Consider the following 26,845-nt stretch of genomic DNA (forward strand, 5'->3'; position numbering starts at 1 on the left):
AGAGAAAATAAATAAATAAAATAAGTAAAGTGTGAGTCAGAATGAATCACACACTCCTACGAGTTTTCTGAACCTGATGTCATTCCTGTGTTCTCCACAGGCTGCAAACACTCTCCCATACACACAAATCATCACATCACACGGATACATAGCCACTCATCACCCCACGTTCCCAACCCACATACCTTTTCTGTCAGCGCTGGTTGTATTAAGATTGTTTTTGAGCTGCTGCACCATTGGATTGAGCAGTTTTCCAGCCTTTAGCTTGTGTTTGCTGGCTTTGCGCCTACGGCCACTTGGAGGTGCAGCATGAAGGAGGCTGACATTGGGGGGCAGAGTTTTTCCCAACTCCTTGTACAGACGTTCAATCTCACTCCTCTGAAATGCCTGCAGCTCTGAGATCTCCTTCATGTGTCTTAAAGGTAGATGCAAGGAGAAAATATTTAGTAACCATCTTAAAACAAAAAAAACCCAAAACCAAAACCAAACAAACATCATTTCAAAAGTTCACTCACACATTATTATCCATCTCCTGTACTCTGCATTGTTAAAAGTCAGTATTAGCATGATTTTATATGTTGGTAATTGATCATAAAAACGCAATTCTTAACTTAAAATAATTCAATCAAAGGTGGTTTTATAATCTCCTGAATCATTGGGTATACTTTTTCACAGGACTGCACAGTCTTGTAACCTATACAAGAGGTTTTGGCCTTCCACCAAAATAAAGTCACCAGGGGTGTCATTTTCACTAAGTTCATTCTTTGTGTAATTTAACAGTCTCTTTGCCTTAACTATCACTGTTACATGCATATTAAACATACAAAAATACCCATTTTCAGCCAAGACACATATTGTAAAATATCTATTAAGGTTTTCTGTTAAATGCAAGCATTAAGTCATACCTACTTCTGATTACCATGCAGAGGGATATATATTTGAACATAGGCTCCAGAGAATGGTGACTATAATTCAGCCATATTCCCAAATAGTCTATTTTTTTAATATAACTAATTATGACAGTTAGACAATCAGACTAGTGTGAAGCAGCTTCAATAAACTGAAATGGTTATGTAATTAGAGCAGTGAAACAATTAGAGTGAATACACAGGAACTGTATTCCACTTAAAAAAGTTTTTAAACACCAGCTAATTAAAAAAAAGATTAATAAAACAGGCACATTAGTGTAGCTGTGTTTGACTGTAAGCATGCAGTCAACCACAGCTAAAACTTACTTTTCTCTAAGTTTCTGTAGTTCTTTTCTCATATCTGCATCCTCAAACTCGGAGTCATTGTCACTGCTGATGTAGGATGAGGGTGCATGTCCTGCTGAAGGCGAAGGAGTGTGACCATTCATTGACACGGGCTGTCGGCTCGGTGAATCAGAGCTCTGTTCACTTTTGCTTCGCCCAGAGCGCCGCAGGAAGGCGACTGCCCTCTTCATGAGGTCACTTCCACTGTGCTCAGACAGGGTATGAGCCGGAGGAGCTGGATGTGCAGGAGGAAGAGCTACGCTGCTGCTGTCCTCATCTGCTGAGTCAGAGCAGAGGTGAGAGGGGAAGCGATAGTGGTGATGTGCTGAAGCGTCAATAGTCTGGGCCCGGGGAATGTGGCATGGGGTGCTGTCAGGACTAGAAGAAGGTGTAGCCTGGTAGAAGTTTGGCGGAGCAGAGTAACGGCTACTGCGGTGAGATTTAGATGTTTCTGCATTCTCATCTTCATCTCCAGGTTTCACTGACGACCTGCTCATAGCCACACATCCTCTCTCTTTCTTGCTCATGCTCTGAGCCTGGCTGTAAGACCCACCAGAACCACTAGAAGGAGCTGGGGAACTGCAGGAGCTGCAGCTTGTCTTGCTTTTTTCCAAGCGACAAATAACATCCGGCGGAGTTGGGATGATCTGCAATAATGGGAAACCCATGTTCATAACAAAATTAGGGCCCATAAACAACTAATGCAATATTAAAGCTACAAACACTGGAACTCAGATAAACACTGGCATAAGCCATGACCTGTAATGCAATGTTATTAGGGCAAATGACATTTACATTGAGCAGATTTGCTCACTGAAAGTTTGAAAGCAGGGTCTTACTTGAAAACGGCTTTTGGAGCCATGTGCACCAGAGCTGGCAGGCACATCACTTATTTTTAAACCCCTGTTAGTACCTAAAAGACCAGTAAGGAGATTTTTGTTTTCAAAACAAAACTATCTGCAAAACATTATGCAGTAACAAAGTGACATGGATATTACCCAAATAAATGTTACCTACCTGGCACTGCAGAGTCACTTAATGTACCCACATCATCCGTGCGCTCAGGAATCTGAGGCTAAGACAGAAAGCGAGAAGAGTGTGTGTTGGACAGGTCACAATGATGTGCATAGTGACAAGTGTTAAAACATGACATACACAGGGTTGGTGCATTAAGGCTAGCTGTTATCCTTTCCTGACCTCAGTGTTGTCTGAGTCAGAACATGATGTGCTTCTGCTGGCATGCATGTACACAAATATAAGGGAGGTCAGGCTGAATCATTGTTATGAAAGGAGTAACTTAGTTACTCTCGCTTCTTTCGAAACACAGTATTTACCTTGCTCTTTATAGACAATAGTCAAATCAATAACACAGAGCAGAGAATCGATTCACTGTTGCTGCTATTTATATACCATGTAGCTTTTAACCAAAGTCTGGTTGCTCACATTTCTCCCTTTTACTAACAAACACAGTGCATTTTACCAGAGGTTCCCCCTTCTTCTTTGTAAGTGCTCCTTCAGTGCTTTGGCCGTCTGAGACTGGAGGGGAGCTGACCCCCTCTGTGCTGGATGCCTGGGTTTCAGATGTAAGGCTCGAGGGCTGGGAAGGAGCATGCTCTTGGTATAACAGGTTTCTCAGCTTCTCATCCAAAGTCTTGATAGTGCGGTCAACAAACTCCACCCTGCGTGGCCCCTCACTGTCTGACTCGCCTGGCCCTACAGACTGCTGATGGCTTGAAGACTGGGAGTTCTGATGTGCAGGACTTTGAGGCTGCGAGGTCACAGTCCCAGGCTGCATGGGCGTTGCATAAGGTTGCTGCATGACCACAGACTGAAGGGAAGTCAGCTGAGGAGGAGCTTCTCCAGTAGGGCTGGCCTTCTGGATTGGTTGATTAGTCTGAGATGAAACCAAACCACCAGGTGTTCCTTTCTCAATGCCATTTACATCCAGCGAGACAGGGGGCACAATAGCGCAGCATGGCATATCAGTAACCATAGAAACAGCGGAGATGCAAGGTTCTTCCACAGAAAGTGAGCTGCGATGGTTGGCGGCACTAGAACCTAGGGCATGTTTAGTAACACCGGGCTGGGTCTGCTGGATGTGGGCTTTGCTAGTGATTTGGTCCGGAGGCTGGACCGAGGTTTGAGCTGCGGTGGTCAGTGAGGAGGACGAGGACGGGTTTTGGGAGGACAAAGAGGCGACCTGAGTAGGCACTGCAGCTGTGTTGCCGTTGGCCCCGACTGACGATGAGCCAGACTTTTCAGATTCTGGAAAAATAAAGAGATGACAGTTAATTAGCAGGAGAACAGATTGATATGTAAACAGCCAAGGCTAAGAAAGGAGCTAGCTCCTGTGAGTGCCAAAGTGTTACATCATTGTTCGTCTTCCCCCATCAGGCTCTGTCAGCTGGAGTATAAATCCTGCCCTTCATTTTTTTTTCTTCTTTTGCCTAAAACCACTGCAGACGCACTCTTATATAACTGACCCCAACGGAAGAACCAACACAGATAGACTCTAATGCATGTGCACCGTCTTCAGTAACAACAGCAGCAGCAGCAGAGAAAAGCAAAGAAAGGAAAGCTGCAGATTTTATTTTCTAGAAAATATACTCCAACTAGTATGTAAAACAACTCTTCATATAAAAGATTCTTTGTTTAACAAGAAGTACATCAGAAGACATTATAAATTAATAATGGAGTGTGGGCTTACCCTGGGCGTGTGATGTATTCTCTTTGTCGTGCATGGGAGTCTCAGCCACGGGGCAGATTATAAACCAACGCTTACCAGTGTGCAGGACTGTGAAGGGCAAACAGAAAAACTCAAGCATCCACATCTATATTCCCAGAATTTAAAAATCACACCATTACAGATCATTTTCAGCACAACTGCATTCAATTCAATTCAATTTTATTTATATAGCACCAAATCACAACGATGGTAGCCTCAAGGCATTCCAGACGATTATGCTTTCAACAATAGCACCCTGTATAATTTGTCATTTATGATAAAATTAAGTATGACTGAAAAGGCATTCATAACAAACAGTAACAAAGTGCAAAGTATATAATCAAATGAGCCTTGTTCAAAGTGACATCATAATATTAACAGATGAGATGCTGGCTGGTAAAAAGCCTTACCATTTTGTTGGTACACTAGCTGTGGGGTGCTGGGAGATGAAGCCTTTAAAGGAAAAGAAAGATTACCAACCAGTGCTAAAGCATGTGCATCCATCTAATGTACATTTAAAAGGCTTCCCCTAAAGAGCCAAAAAAGCTGAACCTCAGAATAAATTCAGTTAGATCAAAATGTAGCATCAGCAAGGCTGGTATTTTTGGCAGCAGTGCAAAGTCATCTTGAGAGTGCTGCCTGGATGATGCATCTGAGGCGGAGGCACTCGTAGACAGATTGCACCATTTCATCTATTAACTGTCAACAGTGCGTTTCTCACCTCTGTTCCCAGTGTGCCAGGTCCTTCACTCTGTTTGGGGCTGCCTCCCTGGTCGGAGTTCCTCTCACCCTCAGTGTCCTCACTCAGCATGTCCTCAGCCTTGTCTACGATGTCCTTCAGCTGCTCAATGAAGACCTCTTTTTCTAAAGGTAGAATAAAATCGTTCTCCACCTGAAAAAAACAAAACAAAAACACAGTGCAACATTAAAGGTTTTAGCTTAACAAGCAATGCTTAAAGTAAAGTGTTTATGACTGTGCTGGGAACAAGAGACGTAAAAGTACATTCAGAAGGCAAACATGAGAAACAAAATAAACAATTTATAGCCTTCTGATACATTAACCTAATGTCATTTTATGCCAAGATCAAATATTATCTGCAGTGTATTATTATTGTATGATATAAGAAAATTCAATGACTACAACGACTATTTCATTTTGCTTTTACATTTTGAAGTATTTTTGCTAGCAGTAACATTCACAAGTAGATATTCACCTTCTACTATTTTTTTACATTATAAATTAGTAGGCATTATGTTAATGTACTGCTTATGCATCTGTTCCCATATCTATCCATCTGTAAATATGCCCAATATGAATGACCTAGGAAAAGGGAAAGAGACAAAACAACAGATTTTTGCTGCATTGCAGGTGAGAACAGCAAACAGTCCATGAACAGCTTGCAAAACACTTCAAAAGCCCTTTGCATTAACTCAGCTGACTTCGCCTTCACCTCCAACATACCATGTATGTAGCAATCTCTTCTGGTGCATCTCCATCCAGGTCAAATTTGAAAGTGACCATTTTATGGTTATGAGTCTCCAGCTGACACTCGACCATTTTATCCCCAGTGTTACACACCTGCAACAGGAGCAAATGCAATAAAATTATTGTCTTATGTTACATTTTTTTGAGAAGCGCTTAAGGAAAAGTCTTTCTTTTGGTTACCCACATTCAGCATGCTAAGCTTTGGTCTGCTGAGCTTTTCTTGCCGAGAACGAGTGCGTGAGGACCTGCGGTGGTGTTTGCGGACTTTCCCATCACATCTACCTCCATGTGTCCCTTCATAACCATCACTCATCTCCTTTCCTGACGTGGCATCGGAGTTGACACTGGTTTGGGGAAAGACAGGCAGTTATACAAATCCATATTCACTAAAAACCACTATTAATCAATAAAAACCGAATACCCAGCACTTCTTTTTACTCTAGTACTCTAGTACTCAACACATAACAACCTTCAAAACAACAAGTATGCACAAACCTGTCCAAACCTGTCTAACCAGTATGTCCACACAAATGTAGGGGGGCTGACAAAGACAGATTCAGTTGATAAGATGTGTGATAGACAATCACGAATAACCTACTTAAATCTGAAAATACAAGAGCTCTATTACCACAGAGCCTTCTGTTTGCAACTGAAATCTTGTATTGAGAATATTGTACTGGTCTTTGCCTCCTCTTGTGTTTTTAAAACTCGGTGAAAAGGTTTTGTGAAGTTTATCACAGCTATGGAATGCCTGCAGGATTTAAAATGTCTGATACATGATATCTGTTATGCAAGTACTATTAAAATGCTTTCATTCATGTCACTATGACCAGCAAGAGTGGCATGAGTGTTCAGATATGTTTATCTGTCTCCTGGTCAACTGGCAGTGTTGACCAAACACAATGTTGCACTCCATCTACACACAAAGTTAGGGTGGTCAACAAGGTTTACAGGACAACAAATAAAATAAGAAGTAGTAGTAAATGACAACTTTAAGACAAAAAAATAGTTGCTAGTTGTTCCATTATTTATACTTATCAGGTCAGTTATCTATACCTCATGAAAAATTGTTTATGCCGCATTAAAATGAAAAGAAAACAGATCCAATGTTGCCAACCTGTGCAGGTTCTTGCCAGGCATCATTTTTCATCATCATTCTTTTAATTTTTTGGTAGAGATTCTGTACAACAACAGTGAGAGGTGTACCACCTACCCTGAGGGTGCAGGAGGCCGGGCACAATTGCACATGTGCAAAATACACATTGTTGAGAACCTGCAACTAGCAAATATGGCTGAGAAGAAATAAGCTAGTACCTGTCATAGCTCTGTCCTCCTGTGTGTTTCTCTGCAGCTTGGTCCTAACGACAACAAAAGTCAGCGTTAAACAAGAAGAGAAAAATAATGGGATAACGGTGAATATGAAATCCTTTACTTTCTATTTTATGTCTTGAAAAGATGCACAGGGATGCCTCACGGCACTATGCCGGTATTGCTGTTAACCAAACTAACAGGGAGAAATAATTAGTGAGAACTTGAAGTGTTCAAGTAAATGTAAATGAGTCCATACCTCCATGTTAATCTCTGATGGACCCTGACCTGCAGCTCCTGTGACATTACTCAGTTGCTTCTGCTGAGTCCAACAGGAACTGGCAGACCCAGATGATGCTCTCTGGGAGTCTGCAGACTGCAGCACAGGAATTTGGCTTTGAACCTGACTCTGGGGCTGGGCCTGTGGGGGGAGCTGGCATGGGCTCACACTGTCCAGCTGGGCAGCCGCAGAGGCTGTTCCCAGTTCTGCCCCATTCTGCACATGTGAAGAAAAGACTGCAGCTTGTTTGAGCTGAGATGGCTGGACTGATTGAGCACAGGGAACAGGCTCGGGATGGCTAACCTGGGACTGCTGAGGAGCCTGCAATGACATACAAACAAGAAGACACATAATTATCATCCTTAAATAACTTATTTCAGATATTCGGCGACAGAGTTTCTTTCACATAATCCATGTATGAACTACATATCTAGATTTTAGCATTGTTTCATATGCAATATTTGATTAAATTATGTGAAAAACATAAACGTTTATTATGTTCACCATACCTACTCCAAAAAAGTATATTTTTGACACAAAGAATATGTAAAAACAACCCAAGACAATCACAATCTTAGGTTTCATCCCCTTGAGTAAAAACCACCTTTAACAAACACACACAAATGCTCAAATTCCAGTTCACACCTTCTTGGTAAACATCTGTGCTCCACTGCAGTGGTCATAATTACCTGTATTAGTGGCTGACTGCTGCCAATTGTGGAAGGGTGTGTGTTCTGGCACCGGGCAGTGTGTGTGTGTGTGGGGTGGGTGGTTAGGGCTGATATAAATGCAGGTGATGCATGAGAAACCTCAGATCTAGCAGTGTGTTGTGGTTGTGGGGATGTGGGCTCTATCTTACTCAGTGCATGTGACGGGGACGGTATGAGGGATACTGAGATGGGTGAAACTAATGTGTTTTCAATGTGCAGAGGAGAAATGGGAGAGACAGAAGGAGTCGCAGGGACAGTATGCCCAGGAGAAAGGAAGATGTGATTAAGAGAAGTTGAGGCTGAAGGGGGAGGAGCAGTGCAAGAGTGAGGGAAGGAAGATTCAGAATCAGTCACAGCTGCCATCACCTGGACTGTGGGATACTGTGAAGGAAACTAAAAGAAAAAGGAAAAAAAGGAAGAAACATTAAAAAGTCAAATAATCTAGAAAAAAAAAACGTCTCCTGTGTGCAGGATGCAGGATGATGCATCAAAAGAACTTGCTTCAAGCCTATAAAAAAGAGAGTATCATGGAGGTAAGATTAGCAGTGATAACAGACTGACAATACCTGTGGTTGGTGTGATGGTGACAGTGAAGCAGAAATCTGCAGAGGCTGGAGTTGCTGTTGGTGAGCAGTTGACTGCTGAGCAGAGAGTGCCTGTGCTGGCCCACTGGAAGCTGGCTGGCTGACATTCTGCCCATGGCCCTGTCCACCCTGTCCAAGCTGTGAAATGCTCTGACCAGCAGAGATATTCTAAAGAACAAAAAAGACAAGAGACAAAAAAGAGGGACTTTAATGATGGCAGAGACTTATCCCTCACTTTGAAAATCTACACTTCCTTCCATTGACCCAGATTAGAATAGCTCACATTTTCCATTCTCTCCCTATTAATGCATTCAGTCTGAATTTTCCACCTCAGTGAACATTTGTACCACAAAACAGCAAGAGCAAGCCTTAGAAGGCTAACTGATACAGAGATGAAAACAACTGTTATTGTTTCATTATGGTTTCCATTATCTCTCTGTTGGCTGGTGTCTGAGGAAACTCCTGTTTGTTGGCCTTTTCATTTCTTCATTCACCTACTGTCCACAAACACAGATGTTTCCAATCCTCTTGACCCAATCAAAACTTGCCATTTTAATATAAAGAGTATCAAATTTACACTGTAATAAATAAAAATGTCAACTTCTTTCATCATTTAAAGTCTCTCCCACACAGAGCATCACTGTTGAGACAACTTAATGCTGAATCACTCCTTCTGCTCCACAGTTATAGCACAGAATGACCACAAGATGCAGAACAAGAGGATGAAACAAGCAAACCTTTGGGTGCAAAATGTTATGAATTAGAATGTGATTTTTTAAAATTATGACCAAAAGTGTAATCTGACTATTTCCTTCATGAAGTTTCAATTTATTTAACATAGCTTCACTTCATATATTTTCCCTGATAATCAATATCCCACCAGCAGCTGCTCACTGTTTGAGCCACTCCATTAATGTAGCATACAATTAGGAAAAAAAAACTTACTTACTCTTACTCTAAGTTAAATTAAATTTCTGAAAACCTCTCAGATACATTAAAAGAATGGAGAAAAGAGACCCTGAGACTGGCCAAGGACTGGTGAATGTCAGAACCACTGTCCAGGATGAGTACATCAAGAAGATGACCATGTGCTCAGTGAATACCTCAACAGAAACCTGAGAAAGAAGAGGAGCAAGGAGAAGAACCGTCATGGAAGGACAGGCCCCTGTACGGTATGTACCAACGGCAGACAAAGGAAGTGGCTGACATCCAGAAACCCTATCAGTGGCTGAACTCAAAAAGATGTGAGGGTGATCAGAAATTCAAAACCGGGGCACTATGTTGGTAAATGGTAAATGTCCTGTATTTTTGTATAGCGCTTTACTTAGTCCCTAAGGACCCCAAAGCGCTTTACACTACATTCAGTCATTCACACACACATTCACTCACTGGTGATGGCAAGCTACATTGTAGCCACAGCTGCCCTGGGGCGCACTGACAGAGGTGAGGCTACCGGGCACTGGCGCCACCGGGCCCTCTGACCACCACCAGTAGGCAACGGGTGAAGTGTCTTGCCCAAGGACACAACGACCGAGGCTCGAACTGGTTACAAGACGAACTGCCAACTCTTGAGCCACGATCACCCCTATATGTTACCTTCATATAGTTATTATACAGTAACCATCTACACTATACACTCACTTGTTGGGTGGTATGTTCAGCCTGGCCTTGCTGAGAAGAGGTTGAAATGCTCTGAGAAGTCAGTACCTGGTTAGCTGCTATGTACTTCTGTGGACAGATTGATTGGGCAGGCAGGTACTGACTTTGACCCGGAGCTGTTTGTTGAAGTGCAGAATGTGCATAGCTCTGAGAGGCAGCATCATGTGGACCTGCAGCTGAGTAACTCTGATGTTTGGCTGGAACCTGCAGAACTTGAGTTGCGGTGATTTGGGGCTGAGACTGCGATACATCCTGACTCTGTTGTGGAACTGCTGTTAGGGTAGTTTTTTGACTGTGCTGCTGGACATTTGGAGTGTGCACTTGTTGCTGTGTCGAACAGTGAAGACTTTGTGATTGTTGGGTTGGATGTTGTGCCATTTGCTGGTGCATGGCATACACAGTTTCTTGGCCATGCTGGAATTGAGACTGAACACAGACCTTCCCAGCATTTTGCTGTGCATTTTGTGATAAAGACTGTTGGTGCTCTTGTTGAATGGATATTTGCTGACTGTAAAGTGCTGGTGTGGCGGAGTTTTGACTATGTTGCTGATTGGGCAGTTTGACTGTGGTTTGGGCCTGCTGCAGTGTGCTGGAAGCTTGTACTGGTTGACCCTGAACTGTGGGTGCCATAGATGGGGCTGCAGATGCACGAGGACAATTTTCAGTTGGCTGCTGTGCTGGCAGAGTGGTTGCTGCAGTTGGCTGCTGAACTGATCCTGATGCAGACTGAGCCTGTTGTAAAGGTGGGGCCACAGAGTTCTGAGATGTTTGCTGCACTTGTGAGGGAAAAGTCAAAGAGCTCGCTGCAGTTACTTGCTGCTGTTGCTGGACTGGTGCTTGGTAGCTTTGTACAACATGTTGTGGCACAGCTGATGGTACAATACTTGCTGCAACTTGAGCCTGTTGCACATTTGGCGGTGAGTAGCTACCAGCACTGGTCGCATGTTGGATGTTGACTGAACATAGACTGGCTGGAGCTGGTGTTGGTGCACAAGGCTGAGGAGCATACAAAGTAGCAGGATAGCTGTGTCCAGGCTGGAGGTACTGTGGTGGTGCATGCACTGTGGAGCTGGAAGAGGACAGACCTTGGACAGATTGTTGAGTCTGGTAACCTGCAGAACTGGCCTAAGGATCAAATGAGATATTTTTAAGTTAGTATCTGTTGGGAATTTATTTATTTATTTATTTAGGACAGTGCATGTTAATGAACATAAATGTAAAAAAGAAAAAAATGAAAAATAGAAAAATAGAATGAATTTTCTATTCAATGATCAAATCTAACAAAAGCTTATACGTGTGCCAGTTACATTAATTCATGATGGGTGAAAATATAATGAGAGGATGAGGGATAAAAATAAGTTCATGAAACACGTTTTAACAATGAGGTCTTGACAGGTGTGAGCTAAAATGAGAGCACAAGGGAGAAAAAGTGGGAGAGAAAGAGGATGTAAATCAGACAGCTGCCTCTTCCCCTTTGGTTAGAGGATATCTTTCAGTGTCAAGCTCAACAGCTGTTGCATCTGGACAGTCAAGCAGAGAAGGAAAGGTTAAAATCTGGATCAGTAGTTAAAGGCATTGGTTAAGGTTGATCGGAAGGAAATGTAATATGTTAGAGGTTGCACCATTGTTCTCCGTCAGCAGCAAGCTTGTGATTTCTAAGAAGACAGTTAGCTCTAGAGGCCTATGAGGGCAGCAAGACTCAGTGGGCAGTTAATCAGACCAGCTCCATGCAGAATAATGCAGAACCATCTACAAGCTGGGAAAATGTGTTAAGCAGGTTTTGGCCCCATCATAGGACGCGAAAACAACTTGCTCTTGTGACCTACCACTCCTACAGCCCTGGTAACTTGCTGCTCTCTGGCACAGCATCTGTCTTCACACTCCTGGAGAGGTTCGTGGTCCCCAACAAGACTGCTAATCTGGAACTGACTCTTTAGGCTGCAGTCTCCATCACTCCCGGTTGGACTGAGAGCAGCTGAAGAGTACAGTGATGAGGCTTGGGCAGGTGTGGGGGGACAAGGGGCTGCTTTGCGACTGATTATATTAAAGAGGGACTGCTGCAGCTGTGAGAAATTGGAATAATCACTTGAAGCCTTCAGCAGTCCATAGCCAGGAGTGCTCATCATTCCACCAGGTGATGGGTGGTGTCTAAAGTCACATGGACATTGGTGCGTTGGCATGACAACAGAATGACAGTGGTGTCTCCAATCTTGTGACCTCAAATGAAGCATAGAAATACATGCCTGGCACACAGAGCCCCTGTGCATCGCAATATGGTGGTTGTGATGAGAGGTCAGACTCAGAAGACTACTAAGGTCAGAGTGCCTTCGTTCAGTTGGCACAGGAAGTGATAATGTCTCTGATGGCGATCTGATGTTGATATCACTAAGTCGGCGGTGGTCAGTAGGTGAAGAGACGGGGGAGACTTTTATTACTGGCATAGCACTCTGTGGGGAAAACCCTCCATAAGACTCTGAGTGCAGCTCAGCAGAGCTGAGTTCTGACTGTTCTGGTACCGTTGGGTTGGGACTGACTGATCTCTTAGACTGAATGAGGGCATGCAGTCGAGCAATGTGGTTTGCCCTTTGAATGTCAATAACAGGGGCACTTCCCCTCCGGCCTTCAGCTCCCAATCGAGCCCTGAGCTCTGGGCTCAGCGTTGCCTCCCACACTTCACCCCGTTCGCAGTACTGGGGTCGATCTGTCAGAAAATGGCTACTGCTCGGGCACTGATTGAGGAACAACCCAAAAGCAAAACACATGTTACTCAAAATAAACAGGGCATAACAAAAAGAATATGATGATGTGGTGAGGACAAACAAAGTTGTTCACAAAGACAAATGACTGTATGAAAAATACATGGGCACGTTATATGAACATGTAAAGAAATGTGTATGCGTGGTAACTCTTAAATGTGTGAATAAAGCATGTGTGTGGGTGTTTGTGTGTTCAGTTTCAAGGTCAAGTGCATGTTTGCTAGTTCTAAATAGTCTATGTTTTTAAATAAAACTGAATGCACATGGTCCACCAGGGTGTGTAAGCTCCTGATACAGACCTGCTGTGTTGCCATAGTAATAGGCTCGAGCAGGGACTGGTAGAGGACACTGTGCTGGCTGCTGTGGGAGTCCGAGTACACTGTGGAGCCCATGCCACTGTCAAGTGTGCTGTCTGCTGCAGAGACACATAAATCATCCACTCATAAAAAAGTCAAAGATTAGGCTTGTGCTTCGGGGTAGATGAGAACAGAATCTCTTACATGTTACTGAGGTGGCACTGGCTGTGAGGGTATGCAGCCTGTTGTACTGGTCTGCCTCTGGCTCTTCTGGTTCCAGCACAAGGGGCTGCCCTACATGTGGCACCCCAGCAGAGATGCCCTGAGATGGTGTCATCTGGGTGCTGTGTCCTCCTTCACCCTGATTCTCTGCAGCCGCTGCAGACACTGTGCGCTCTCGTCTCCATTTGATCAGTGCCACACGGTCCCTGATCGACTTTCCCACGGTTTTAGCATCGCTCTCATGGAAGAAGCCAGACTCCACCTGACAGAGAAAAGGGAAGAGCATGACTTCCAGGATATTTTTAGCAGTGAGCCATGTGAGGGAAGAGAGGGTGCATATAAAAAGGGGAGTGCACGAGGCAAAAAGAAGGAGCAAGAAAAGGAAGGAAGAGAAAATCTATTTTAAGGGGATCAGAGCAGTGGGGAAACGTTTCCTTTGTCTGCTGCTTGGCTCACTCTTCACAACAGAACTGTCTGGTCTGTTACATCAAAACGTCCGTCTTTCGCTCCAGTGTTTACATGTGATGTACAAACAAATACAAAAATGTTGTGCTATGTACTGCACTGTTTCGAAGGAAGTTTCATCAGGAAAATTTCTCCACGTTATTCTCGCTAAAGGTATGACATCTGCAGTTTTACTGTGCGCTACCCTTATTTTCCTCTCAAAGCCTGTCTTCGGCTGAAGAAAGGCTTACAATGACAATGTTTACATTCCCTACCTGAAGATAACCCAATACACTTTCTCCAATACCCCTATTAGGGCACTTTTTCTATGGTGTAAAAGAATGTTAGACAAGTGACAAAACAAGAGTTTGAGTAATGAAGATCATAGCTCCCACAATGAGAACTGTCCATTTTTTTCTGGATCTTGTTTTTATTGCTGGGCCTGTGGAAACCTTATCTGATTGCGTTCACTCGTGAAAACTATGTAAACAAAAAGAAAATAATAGTACTATATTCCTGGAAGTTATCAATCCTAGCAATCTGCACTATATAAAACCAAACACTAGAAGACAATAAGCCTCTAAGAAATGCAAAGCATAAAAGTGTGGTGTCAAAAAAACATAAAACGACAAAGAAATAGAAACCATTTCTAGTACTCAACAATCAGATTTAACATTTCCATGTATGAAAAGAATTCTGTAATGTATAGCTAAAATCATTTACTCACCATTTCTTGTGCGACAACCTCAGGGACCTCCTTCTCCAGGTCAAATGTAAACTCAATGGCCCCACTCTCCTTGTATTTCCCTTTTAACTTCTTGGGGTCCTCCACCCACAGTTTGAGAGCTATTGAGGACTTTTTCCCATCATCCTCCTCAGCTAGCTCCACCCTCACACCTGTGTCCTCGGCAAAAAAAGCGTGATTCAACAGATCTTTGATCGTGTACCTGGAAGCAGAAAAAGAAAAGCTCTGACTCCAGTGGAAAGATGTTCAAGATACAGTAAAGTTAACAGTGACACAGAGCCATTCATGGTCACATATTACTTGTGCTTCCCAGATCACCAATCACTGAACCTAATCGTGATTCATTAAAAAATAAATAAATAAACAAACAAAAAAAGCCACAAGAAACTAATTAAACGTTATTTGCCCCGATGTACACGAACTAATTATGTAACAGAATTGAAAGACACCCCGCAGATATGGATAGAAACTGCAGTGCTGCTGAGAGCCCAGCTGTCAGTGCCACAGCAATGAAACGGGGGAGGTGAGACAAGGCATGAAAGACGAGAGGGCACCTTGTGGGCCCTGTTGGCTGGACGCTGGACATCGCCGGGCACAGTCACTCACCGTTCCTCTTTCTTTTGGCAGATGCACTCTCCAATGATCTCCTTGATTTCAGGATCCATGACCTTGTTGTAGCTGGCTGGCTTTACTCCCTGAGCAAAGGGAAATATAAGCAAAACATTGTGGATATGTCATGAAAGGATGTCATGTTGATGAGAAAACAAAACAAAAGACAAAAAAAATGAACACATGAATGGAAATTTCTTTTTTGTGATGCTCCACCCAAATCTTATCTTCTAAGTATCACACACTCGCTCTCTGAAAAGAGAGCCGAAAGTACCACAGCAGTGGTCAGTTTGAATTCATGTCAGGTCCCACAAAGCATAAAAACATCCAAAGGAAGCCTCACAAAAACTCCAGCAGCATAGTAAATTTCTTAAAAGTACAGCTCAAAGCACAAAAACCAACTCGTTCTCATACAAAGGCTTTCACAGTTCCAATTTACACATGTTAGAGCAGCCAGATGTTGTTTTGTAAACTACTATTACAGTCAGTTGGTCTAAATTCGGCTGTTTTGACTGTGCAGACGGTCCTGAGTTGTCACAGCTGGTGTGGTTTAACAATAGATTTGATGCCCAATAGATTTTGAGCAGTTCTTCTAAAAATGGATGAATTCTGTCTTTTCTTAACATAACACTTCTATTTAGTTTCTTACAGGTATAATCTACCCAGTTATGTTTTTTAATTGTGCAGCCAGACTATATAAAACATGTGATATAATTAACTGGAGAAAATAAAGTTTCTGCATCAAAATAAACTAGATGTAAAGTATATGCATATATCTGGATTAATATTCCACCAATTATTCAGCTGGATGCTGTATCTCTTCAGGGAGTACACACAATGTATAATGCTATTAGGGTTTCTCTTTGATCAGCCTTCTATTAACATCCCACTGTGGAAGGCACATTCATATGAATACAATGCAAAAAATAGCAACTATAGAGAGCTGCACTGATGCTCCCTAACCATTAATATAGGTTGAGAGACTGCTTTAACAGCTACTAACAGGTGAAAGAGTCTGTTTTTTTCAGGTCCAACCCTGCCAAGTTTTAAAAGTGAAAAAACAAAACAATCAGTATTCAAAGCACTATGCTTTGCTAGCAAAGGAAGATGTACAGAAATACAGCCTTTAGGCTTCATCCAGAAAACAAAAGAAACTTGGACCCCCTGAGTGACACCATATGGCTGATTAGACTCTTCAACCAAGAAATTCAACACTGAGGAATCATCTACCTGAAAATGGTGCTGATTTTGTACTCTGAAAAATTCTCTGGAATTATTATCTGAAATGGCAAAAGAAACATCCCAACCTTGCTATGCCATGTTCACAAAGCATGACACTGAATTATTAATACATTAAAGAAGTCACTTTCTTGATGAACATTTTAGAAACCTTGGTAAATGAATATATGGAAAAGTCTTAGTATATGAAATTATCAACTTCTTAATTTTAATAAACAGTGCATTTAAAGGTTTTGCATTTAATACTGGTGACAGTTGATGAGCAATTAGTTCAGCCTCTTTTTGCCTGTATATCATCTTTTATTCCAAGCATATAGTCATTATGGTTCATCATATTTCTATCAGGGCTACTTAACATTCATTCATTAATGTTTAAATACTGGACAGATCTCTAGGTTTCTGTTAAAATCCCTGCGTGTAAGCCCATTTTTGACAAGTCATTACCTTAATCTTAATTTAACATTAAATATTTAGAGGTTCAATTTGTATGCATAATTAGAGCTCTGAGAAATTTTGACCAAAGTATGTTTTCCATGAACAGGTGATTTTGGTGGAAACATATTAATGTAAATGTAAAACACCATGCTGTGTGACCAGTTCCAGTGTACTGCATAACTGTAGCATCCCTGGTTTGATTCCAGCTGAAGATCTTTGTTGCATGCTAAAGCCCTCTCTGCCCCTCTCCCTCTCCTTCACAGTCAGGCGTCCAAAATAAATGCAAGAATTTAAAAAAATAATAATTGCACAGCATGACTCACACTGGTAACTTTGCGGTAGATTTGAGCAGCATTCTGACACTCAGAATAGGGATATTCAGAGGTGGCCATTTCTAGCATACACATGCCAAAGGCATAGACATCCACAGCCTCGTCATAGTGTTCCTCATACATCTCTGGGGCCATGAACTCTGGAGTGCCTGCAGGAGCAGATGGAGAGAACAAGAGAGCCCAATTGACAAATTACTAATACTTCTTACTGTAAAAACCACAAATCTGTCAAGTCACATGTTAAAAGTCTCCTACCTATGACACTCTTAGCAAAAGAAGCTGCCTTGAGTGTTGCCAGACCTAAATCCCCTATCTTTACTGAACCTGTAGGTCCAGTAATAAAGATGTTGTCACATTTAAGATCTCTGTGGATGATGGGAGGCGTCCTGGTGTGGAGAAAGTGGAGGCCTTTAAGGATCTGTCTACACCAGCTCCTTAACACTTTGGGCTTCATTACCTTGAAACGCTTTAGATAGCTGCATGAAGGAAAGGGAAACCTATTAGACCATAATTAAATGAGCAGCAAATTAAAAACAACTGCCTACATCCATACTCACGTTTTTAGCGTTCCTGACGTCATGAGCTCTGTTACTAAAACAATGCACTTCTTTCCTTTAAGCGGTGACTCCCAGAAGTCGTAGAAACGGACAATGTTGGGATGCTGGAGGCCCTTCAACATTTCTGCTTCCTCTTTAAAGCGCTGACGTTCCATTTTAGAAAGCTTACGATCCTAGAGGAAACAACAGATGAAGAAATGATGACTATCAAGCCCCTAAAATAACTGTAAAACATATTTGCTTCACAAAAACTACCAGATGGAAGAGCATCCCATCATTCCTCCACATTTTAAATTCATGCTTCTAGTATGCTTTTGATAGTGGGAAATACGGAGTAGTTGAGGTGGAGGTTAGTGTCAGTCTCTGAGACATATACACATCTCTAATTAGACCATATGTGCGTCAAAGCCGATGATTGTCACAAGTGTACGTGTGTGGGAACATTCAGATGAGTGTCTTTTTCAATCAGTAAGAACATTCTGCGAAATCTTTTGTTTGCAAATACATTTTTAGATGTAATATGATCAGATGTGACCTCTTACTTGCTAGCTTTGATTTGTCCAGGAACACTGAGGACGTGTAAAGAGAAAGAGGGGTGACAAAGCACAGCCGCTCCTGGGAGAATGAACCAAGGCATTAACATCGTCACACCCTCAAAATGCTATGGCTAAAGGTTATGTGTCATCGATCTCTGCCATCTTTCACTCGCTTTCTCACTCTCTCACCCTCTTAGTCCCCTCCCCCCACATCTGCAATCTATCTCCTTTTCTGCACCCCGACCACTCCCTTTTTCATCCCCGAGATCCCCCACAAACACAAAAAGCATCTTCTGTAGCTACTCTCTCACCATTTCTCAGTTCCTAGTCTGGCAGTACCATGCTGTATCTAGTGCAAGGTTGTGGTTTCTTTCCTGTGATTTTTTTTTCTTGTCTTCTTGTTTTTTTACTGCCACTACATCAACGACTTATATAACACACATACACACAGTGAGCTGTGTCTAGCAGCAAGACCCCACCCATCACAGAAACCGACGACACTGATGGTGGAATGCAGTGAAAACAACCTAGCGGGATTTAATCTATTCAATTATTCACCCAAAGTCAACTTCCTTCTTAGATGAAACTGCAATTAGAAAATGAGCATGAATAACCAGAAAAATTAACAACATTGTGATTCAATGTGTTGAGGAGTGGATTGATGTGATGGATAAGGCTTGCATGTATAAGAATGTGGCATGTCAGGTTTTTTTGTGTAAGTGTGTATGGTGGTGATGGTGGTGGTGAGGGGTGTGGGGATTTTCACTGCACTCTTCTGAAGTCCCATGAATAATTCAGTTCTGCAGAGAACTCTTTCTACTGAAGCAAGCTGAGCAATGAAAGGCTTGGGCTGGCTAAGTTGGGCTGGGTTATCCCCATGTGCTGTTTGTTGCACAGGAGCACCACATGGTCTGAAGCTTACCTGAAACATAGGTCTAAAAAAGAGCAACAAAGAGGAACGAGGAAGACTGCTTAAAGCATGAGTGCTGCAGCTTTCTTTCTTTTAGGCAATTCCCCCCCTCCTCTCCCCAGATTACCTCCTTTACTGCTCCCTTGCTTTCTTGATCTCATCTTTCAGGAAACCTGCTGCTTTTTTCAAATAAGCCCCAATTCAGAGTGTTCCCCAAGCTCCAGTCACACTCCCCGCATCACCCCCTACATTTGCACCCTCACTTGTCTTTCCCTCTTAGCAGACACTGGGGTTTCTGCATAATTCAGAAGCCACATGCAGGCTGAGAGGCGTGGTTCACTGCGTCGAGAGTTATGTGCACTTATATGCTTTTGCGCACTGAGAGAATGGAAGAATGTCACTTTGAAAATCAATTTCCTCATAGCTACTGTGAGGTCTTTAACAAGTGTGACTCATTACAGTACATTTGCTGCACTACAAACAGACCATTTATTGTTTGTGTGCATGTATGTGCATGTAATCTTATCGCACCTGTGCTTCATAGCAGAGCAGGTAACTGCTTGAGTGAGGTCAAACACACAAACTGAAAGCTACAGCAGGCAGCAAGGGCAGAAAAATAGATAGTGACATTATCAGGAAGGAATCTTTAAACCTGTTCTCTACAATGCTGCCATCCACTATATCTGTATGCTCACCTCTGTTAATTCCACAGCTCTGCTAGCTCATACAGCGACACAGAATATCAGAATGAGAAAGCAAACCACTGGGTTTTTTGGTGTTGGAAGAATCAAGTAATGGATTAAAATATTAGATCCAGGAACTCTGCAAGCTTATCATAGTATATAAATGCAGTGTCAAAATCATATTCTTGACCTAATGTCACATTAAGTAGGAATAGCATACTCCTATTGTGAAGGGATTGCCATCAGTCCAGCTACTTTACCTGAGGATTTAAGGATAATTATAACAAAGCTGTAAGAGTTACACTTCCTAATGAAAGGAGCTTACTGATTGTATATAAAGGGCTTTAGACCTTCTCCATGAAGGCTACTGACATAATCAGACATACTTACATTTTTTTGTGGATCATGACATGAATCTGGATTTAAATTACACCGATGCAACGAATGCTACCCAAAATTACAGTATGTACTAGCATCAGGTATGACTCCAATTGTACCATTTTACATGATCCCAGATCTCACTACATGAAAAATTAATCCCCCATCTCTGATAAAAGATTCAATTCACAATCCATCTGAAAGCATAGAACAATGCTAAGGTTGTGAAGTGGCACATGGACTGAGCGGCTAATGAGTGGCTGCTGACAAATGTAGTTCACACACAGCTCCGTTCTGTCTGAAGAAATCTTATGACTGTAATTTTTTATAGACACCAATTCGTCTATTTTAGTTTGTCACAGTTTCCCCCAATGAGACAAAGTCTACAAGTTCTTACCTAATATACAAATATCTGAACTTACTGAACCAGTGAGATCCGCATCCTAGAGGCTAAATGTATTAGGAGAGAAACAGGTTTATGCATTAGTCCTGATTATGCCAGCCAAATTACAAATTGTCTGGCTGTTTCTTTGCCACTACAACTTAGCGTTCCTAATTACTATTTCTGCTTTACCTAATTAACTTGGCCTCATCTTGATCCTTAGTTAACAAGGAGCAGATTAGCAACACTGGGACTCCATAGCCACAGTGTTATTGGGATTTGTATTCAAACAACTTGTCAACAAATTGTAATATAAAAAAGGACAGCAGAACTCATATTTACTGTCACATGTTTCTGTCAATAAATGAAGATGAAGAAATATTTTACATGAATATAAGTTATTTGTAAAATCCAGTAAAATTTGACTAGCATGCATACCCCAATATGCAGAAATCCCACAGCAAATAGGCCTTAGTATAGAATTTAAATGCCGCATTGAAAAGCTCAGGTTCAGTCTCGCTCACAATGATAATGTGACGCATTAACAATCAATACAGGTCATATTCCTTTAACCATAGCTACAGAACTACCTCCTTACTGCCACATCTTATTCAGTTCATGCAGACATTTCAACAAAAAATGTTTGGACTCAAGGGAAACAAACCCTGGTTGCCAGGCTGAGGCGGTATGATAATTTACTTGGAAACCCTTTCCACCCATCCTTAATAACAGATGACTACTGCAGTGCTTCCGATGCTGTAACAAAAGCTGGTGCAGGGTGAGCCATGAGCCAGCAGACTGCCCGCAGCTGAATTGTGTCCCATCAGTCATGACTGCAGGAGGCTTTGACCGGCAGCTGTGCCAGCTACCATTATCCCTGTATTCATTGTTATACACCTGCCATACAACCATGGTAAACCCAGGCAGAGTAAAATGGCATACCCGGCATTCAGGGTGGCCCAGTATAATGTTTTGAATAAGAAAAGGCTGGTGAAATATCTGAAAAGCATTCTGAAAGAGACAAATGTATGCTTCACCTAGCCTTGGGAGGGAGGAGTCAAAGAGGCAGAACAACATTCAAGATGAGAAGCCACTCCGATACTGTGGCAGAAAACAACAATCAGACTATGCCCAAATGATTACTTTGCTGTTTGGGCATCAAAAGTGTGAGCTAAGAAAACAGAAGGGGAGAGACAAGCAGAAACTATGCAAAATAAAAGCATCACAGACACACTGAGAACAGAAGAAAAACAGAACATAAGATACTAAATGAAATAAATGAATTGGGTGCTGATCATATTAAGACCACTTGTGATTGTTGCTTGGATGCTTATGTGTATGAGTGTGACTAGCTGATTGTGACCAGCAGTTAGCCAAAGCAGATTAAAGCATAGAAACCTCCTATAAAGCTTTTTTCTGTGAAAACGCGTAGGCTGAAAAGTAAGTGGTTTTTTTGGACACAAAGAAAAACATTTTACTAATACTCACTTATCTACTCAAGAGACCAACAGTTGTGTATGAAAATAGTTGAATGATTTTCAACATTACCAATGTCTAAGAAATCAAATACACATAAATATTGGGGTATATTCTTCATTACGACAGTCTTGAAAGTGATGCCTATTTTACAATTTAACAAAGTTGAGATCACTAGAAACAGACGGTTTAACAAAAAGAATCATCCGGTTGCAAAAGTCTATATTTTTTTTAAAGCAATGGACATAGAAGTTTGCAGTAAATTTTAAATACCTGGCTTAATACAAAATTTTATATACAGAACTTTCAAAATTCACAAGTGGTTAATATGCCCCTCTCCAGTTGCACGAAATCAGATGATATATATATCTATATCTATATATATCTATATATCTATATATCTATATATATATCTATATATATATAGATATATATATAGTGTGTTTATATATCTATCTATCTATGTATATATATATATATATATATATATATATATATATACACACAAACACTGTATTATATACACTAATACAAAAAAGTTTAGGAGTTCTAAATCAGATGCAATGAAAGAATAGCTTAACCAAAAAGACTTACTAACTAAAAGTTGCATGTGGTAAATGAGGATTGTCTATTTATATTTAGTACATTGCATCACAGAATTCTGGCTGAGAGCCACAAATAATCATATATTGTTTTAACAATCCTTCCCTTTAATAAAAAAGGCAAAATATTCCATATGTAATCGTGTATATATACAGATAGATATAATTACATTATTTATTATTAGATTTAAGCCAAGTAGAAAATACGTCATGTTATTTTATTCATTTCTAATCTGCTTTAACTGGTAACATTTTTAGCAGCATTAGCCTGTGTGTCCAGCCAATCCAACCCAAGGTACGACAGCTGGTGGTGACACTTTCAATACACTGACCCCAAACACTGATACTTAACGGTAACACGGTCACTCAGACCCATTGTAAAAACCATGGAGGAGCTGACAGAGTGGCTACAAATAGCTGCAGTGCTATGATACACCGGGTGGCAAATTTTACCCATCTGCTCTGAACTTCAGACAAATTCACAAATGTGTTCAGTGTCCATGTAAATGACTAAAGCCTACTGTAGCCAGTGTGAACCGGTGCAAGCCAGAAAGTGAGAGTGCGGAGGGTGGACAGGCTTCCACATGTCCTGCATCGTACAGACCACTGATGATGAGGGTTGGCACTGAGATAAGGACAAGACCAATGATTTGTCGAGTAGAGCTGCCCTGATTTGAACTAGGTGGCCTGGCTAAACTCCCTGGTTTGACAATTTTAGAATCTGCTGCAGTGTTTGGAGCCATAGAGCCACTTAGACAGCCTTTATTCGGCATAATACCCTGAGCCAGACTAAACAAGTAAAATACCAGGAAGAAGGATTCCTACATTGTTTAATCAAAGAATTAGAAACTTCTTATAGCAAAGACAACAATCACATATTCAGTTTATCAGCACATTTGAAGATTTATAAATGAAATAAGCTCCCAGCATAAATGTTAATAGCAGTTTACAGTAATAGTAACTTAAGATGGAAGTGCTACAGTGAGCCCATTTGTTTTTTAGTCATTACATAAACAGCTTAGTAACGCAGAGGCCAACTAGAGTGAAGTAACCCTTGTCTTCATACCACAAAGCCTAAGCAGGAGGCCTTAACAGGATACAGAGGTGCTCCAGGTTTCTTCATACAAATAACCTTCTTGAATTCCAAAAGGGATTACTAGTCCTAATGAGTTGTTGTGACACTTTCTATTGTTGGGGGGGAGGAAAGAGAGCGGTCAAAGGCCATTTAGCTAAATGTCCTAATGTAAGGTGCTGCTCTGAAAGCTGCTTAGAGAATCCCTGTACAAAATGTTAAGGCAATACTACAGCGGAGGTACTAGCACAGCAAGTCAGATACAATATATATAGACCACAAGATAAAAACTGTGAAGACTGCAGCATAGCAACGTGTGTCAGCTTTAATAAAAGTCTAGCCAATGTGGCATTTAAGTCAAAACAAGGCTGCATACAAGAGGTCTGATAGCCACCCCTGTAACTGATAGACCGTTTTAGGCAAACCCTAATGTGTAGCTTCCATTACTGGTCAATTAACTAATTAATCAGTTGAAAATTGCTCTGCAGCTCCCTGATAAACAAATTTGAGTCTGCTTCGAACAGTTATAACATCAGTGCATGTTTCAGTGTGGGACATTTTATAAGATCAATAAAGAAAAAGAGGTATGGACCACAATATTGAACTGCAATGTGCTGAACAATACCGCAAACCTAAGGCTTTAAATTGACAAAATATCACATCTCACAGGAATTATAACTGATATGATTCTGGTTTTCTTAATTTTATCCACCTGTGTATAATGTAGCATTTTATAGTAAAAATATTAAAAATACTGCAACTGTCTCTTTAACCAAATGTTTGCTTAAATCACAGTAAAGAAGTTTTCCCAATTTGTTTAATCTAACTGAAAACATTCAAAACATTGTGTATGTCTGTGTATGTATGTGCTCCCCATTATCCCTCCTAAACATTAAGATAAAAAATTATTTATTCCTTTGCAGCTTTTCCTTTCAGACGATGTGGGACAAAGACCATGAATAAACCAACATACAAGGTGAGAGTTTTTGGGTAAGCATCATTTTACCAGTTAAGACATGCTGTGGATTTACAATTCTTTCTAAAGCCGTTTCATCAATAGAGTACATACACTTCAGGCCTAGGCTATGTTCATAATGATAAGTGATGGTTACTAGATCCAATTATGTTGCAACTTGAACCATAGAGTGACCAGCACACTGATTCAGCCATACAGCAAACACATTCAGATGCTCTCAAATGAATGGAAATGACTTAAATGAAAACAACACCAACAACAAAAAGACTGTACAAGAGACAACTATCACACCTGCAGCATGCAACTATACCACACGTCACACCAGTAGGCATATCTGTCTTTGCCATTGCTTTTCAGTTGACTTGGTGACGCGGGAATTCAGATGTGATGAAAGATGGGGGAACAGATAAGGCACTGCCACAGTGAATGGCTCTCCATGCTGCCCAGGGCCTCTCAATGCCAGATGGGCTGTAAACAATGACCCATTTGGGCATCTCCAACTTTGTTTACCTTTTTTTCATCTGTGCAGACAAGGAGAAGATGTGTTATTACACATGTTAATCCAGAGAGAAAGCATGGTATCATCTTGTCAGATGAGAGTGCAATCTAAGTCTATGATTACAGTGAAATCCAGCATTTGGAGTGAAGAAACAGATCTAGTGAGTAAGCTGCTGGGTTTGTTTGGTTCAAGAAATCCCTAATCTTCAGCAAAGACAGGCGGCCTGATAACACTGCCATGGCATCATTGCCAACTCTGCAGTCACAAGCTGAAAAAAGAGATTTAATCTACAAAATAAGCTCACTGCCAAATACCTGAGAAGTCTGCAAAAGGTCAGAAGTAAACTGTCTGCAAGTGTGCACACAGCATTCAACACTGAGATAAAAATCAATACACTGAGCCACAAGTGGTGGAAAGAAAAAGTTTCCAAAGTTTAGAAAAATTCCAGAGAGCAATAATGATTAAGACAAAGTAAAAAGAATCACATGATCTGTTTCTTCTCAACAATGAAAGGACTGAAAACAGGCATCCTTCTCTCACATTAACATCCTTGCATGAGCCAGGGCCATCTGTGATATGCCAGCAGCCTGGCACAGAAACAGAGATGTGGGGGAGATGGGCATGAACGGGAAGGGGCAGGGCTAAGAGAGAGAGACGAGGGAGGAAGAGAGCAAAAACAAACACGAGACCAGATTAAAATTTCTAGGGAGGAAAGCCATGTGACCACGGGAAGGCGAGAATACAGTGGAAAATCAAGAGTGATATCTCATGTTTCTCTGTCTTCCATGGGGGTATCTCCTGTTTTCCACAACAGTTTGCTTGGAATGGCAAAGCTGGCATCATACACATGCCACACGTAAGATTTTACCCCAATGTTGTTTACTCTGACCTACTTCAGATGCAAGCTTAAGACTTGCTGAAACCTGCACTTTATTATTTTGTTGAATATGACCAAAAAGATCTTGTGTGATTGTGGGCAGGAGAGCTCTGAGTCTGTGCAGCGATTTTTACCATGCTATCTCAGGGTAATAGTATGAAGCAAGCTCAACACAGCTAAGCCCTCTTTGCATTGGATGGCTTGGAAAAACCAAGAAAGGCTAGAAAGATAATGGATATAATGGTGGTTATAAACTGTCTTTAACCACGTTTTCCACGTGCTCGCATAAAAGACACTCACAAAACGAACAAATTGATTGGTGCCACTAAAAGGGTAAGAGAGGAATCCATCCATTCATTTTTTTTCCACTTATGTAATTCAGGGTTGCAGGGGGTTCTATCCCATGGGGCAAAAGGTAAGGTATACCCTGGGCAAGTTGTCTGTCTATCACAGGGTGCAAGACAAGAATGCTGGCAGAGAATTTATTAATGGCATAGTTATAATTTCTATCATATTTATCTTATCCAGAGCATGCCCATTGCTGGTGTTTACTTCTAACATAAAAGCTGCTCATTAGAAGGTCATACATTTAAACATGAAACACATGAAGTACATTTGCACTTTCAGTGACAGATACCTGGAAATTACTTTGACTACTTTGAATGATTCATTTTACAGAATGAATATACTCTGTGATTTTCTGTAAATACCAACAGAATAAAACATGTTATTATCTGTGTTCTATTAGCTGTAATACCTGCAGTATAAAACAGGCTTAGTAACAAATACAGACCGAGAAGAGAAACAATTTTAT

General features: G+C 41.3%; 1 protein-coding gene across 7 annotated transcripts in view; it reads right to left on the minus strand.

Annotated features, from left to right (window-relative positions):
- Positions 1 to 26,845, minus strand: part of LOC120718921 (serine/threonine-protein kinase WNK2) — a 40,844-nt gene that overhangs the window by 9,490 nt on the left and 4,509 nt on the right. For 4 of the 7 annotated variants that reach the window (XM_040007670.1, XM_040007669.1, XM_040007668.1 and 1 more), the window contains exons 3-25: positions 17,641 to 17,813; positions 17,339 to 17,559; positions 17,075 to 17,232; positions 15,075 to 15,163; positions 14,451 to 14,670; positions 13,262 to 13,541; positions 13,061 to 13,176; positions 11,832 to 12,734; positions 9,988 to 11,130; positions 8,329 to 8,514; positions 7,742 to 8,155; positions 7,032 to 7,373; positions 6,779 to 6,822; positions 5,649 to 5,808; positions 5,441 to 5,557; positions 4,700 to 4,870; positions 4,389 to 4,431; positions 3,961 to 4,047; positions 2,734 to 3,518; positions 2,271 to 2,328; positions 2,093 to 2,166; positions 1,236 to 1,900; positions 186 to 415 (exon numbers count right to left, since the gene is read on the minus strand). In XM_040007670.1, the coding sequence (XP_039863604.1) occupies positions 186 to 415; positions 1,236 to 1,900; positions 2,093 to 2,166; positions 2,271 to 2,328; positions 2,734 to 3,518; positions 3,961 to 4,047; positions 4,389 to 4,431; positions 4,700 to 4,870; positions 5,441 to 5,557; positions 5,649 to 5,808; positions 6,779 to 6,822; positions 7,032 to 7,373; positions 7,742 to 8,155; positions 8,329 to 8,514; positions 9,988 to 11,130; positions 11,832 to 12,734; positions 13,061 to 13,176; positions 13,262 to 13,541; positions 14,451 to 14,670; positions 15,075 to 15,163; positions 17,075 to 17,232; positions 17,339 to 17,559; positions 17,641 to 17,813 (6,679 nt within the window). The remainder of the gene's footprint in view (positions 1 to 185; positions 416 to 1,235; positions 1,901 to 2,092; positions 2,167 to 2,270; positions 2,329 to 2,733; positions 3,519 to 3,960; positions 4,048 to 4,388; positions 4,432 to 4,699; positions 4,871 to 5,440; positions 5,558 to 5,648; positions 5,809 to 6,778; positions 6,823 to 7,031; positions 7,374 to 7,741; positions 8,156 to 8,328; positions 8,515 to 9,987; positions 11,131 to 11,831; positions 12,735 to 13,060; positions 13,177 to 13,261; positions 13,542 to 14,450; positions 14,671 to 15,074; positions 15,164 to 17,074; positions 17,233 to 17,338; positions 17,560 to 17,640; positions 17,814 to 26,845) is intronic. The other 3 variants (XM_040007667.1, XM_040007673.1, XM_040007671.1) reach the window with 3 other exon arrangements.

The sequence above is a fragment of the Simochromis diagramma genome, unplaced genomic scaffold (assembly GCF_900408965.1).
Source record: "Simochromis diagramma unplaced genomic scaffold, fSimDia1.1 OVJJ01000545.1, whole genome shotgun sequence".
In the NCBI taxonomy this organism is placed as follows: Eukaryota; Metazoa; Chordata; class Actinopteri; order Cichliformes; family Cichlidae; genus Simochromis; species Simochromis diagramma.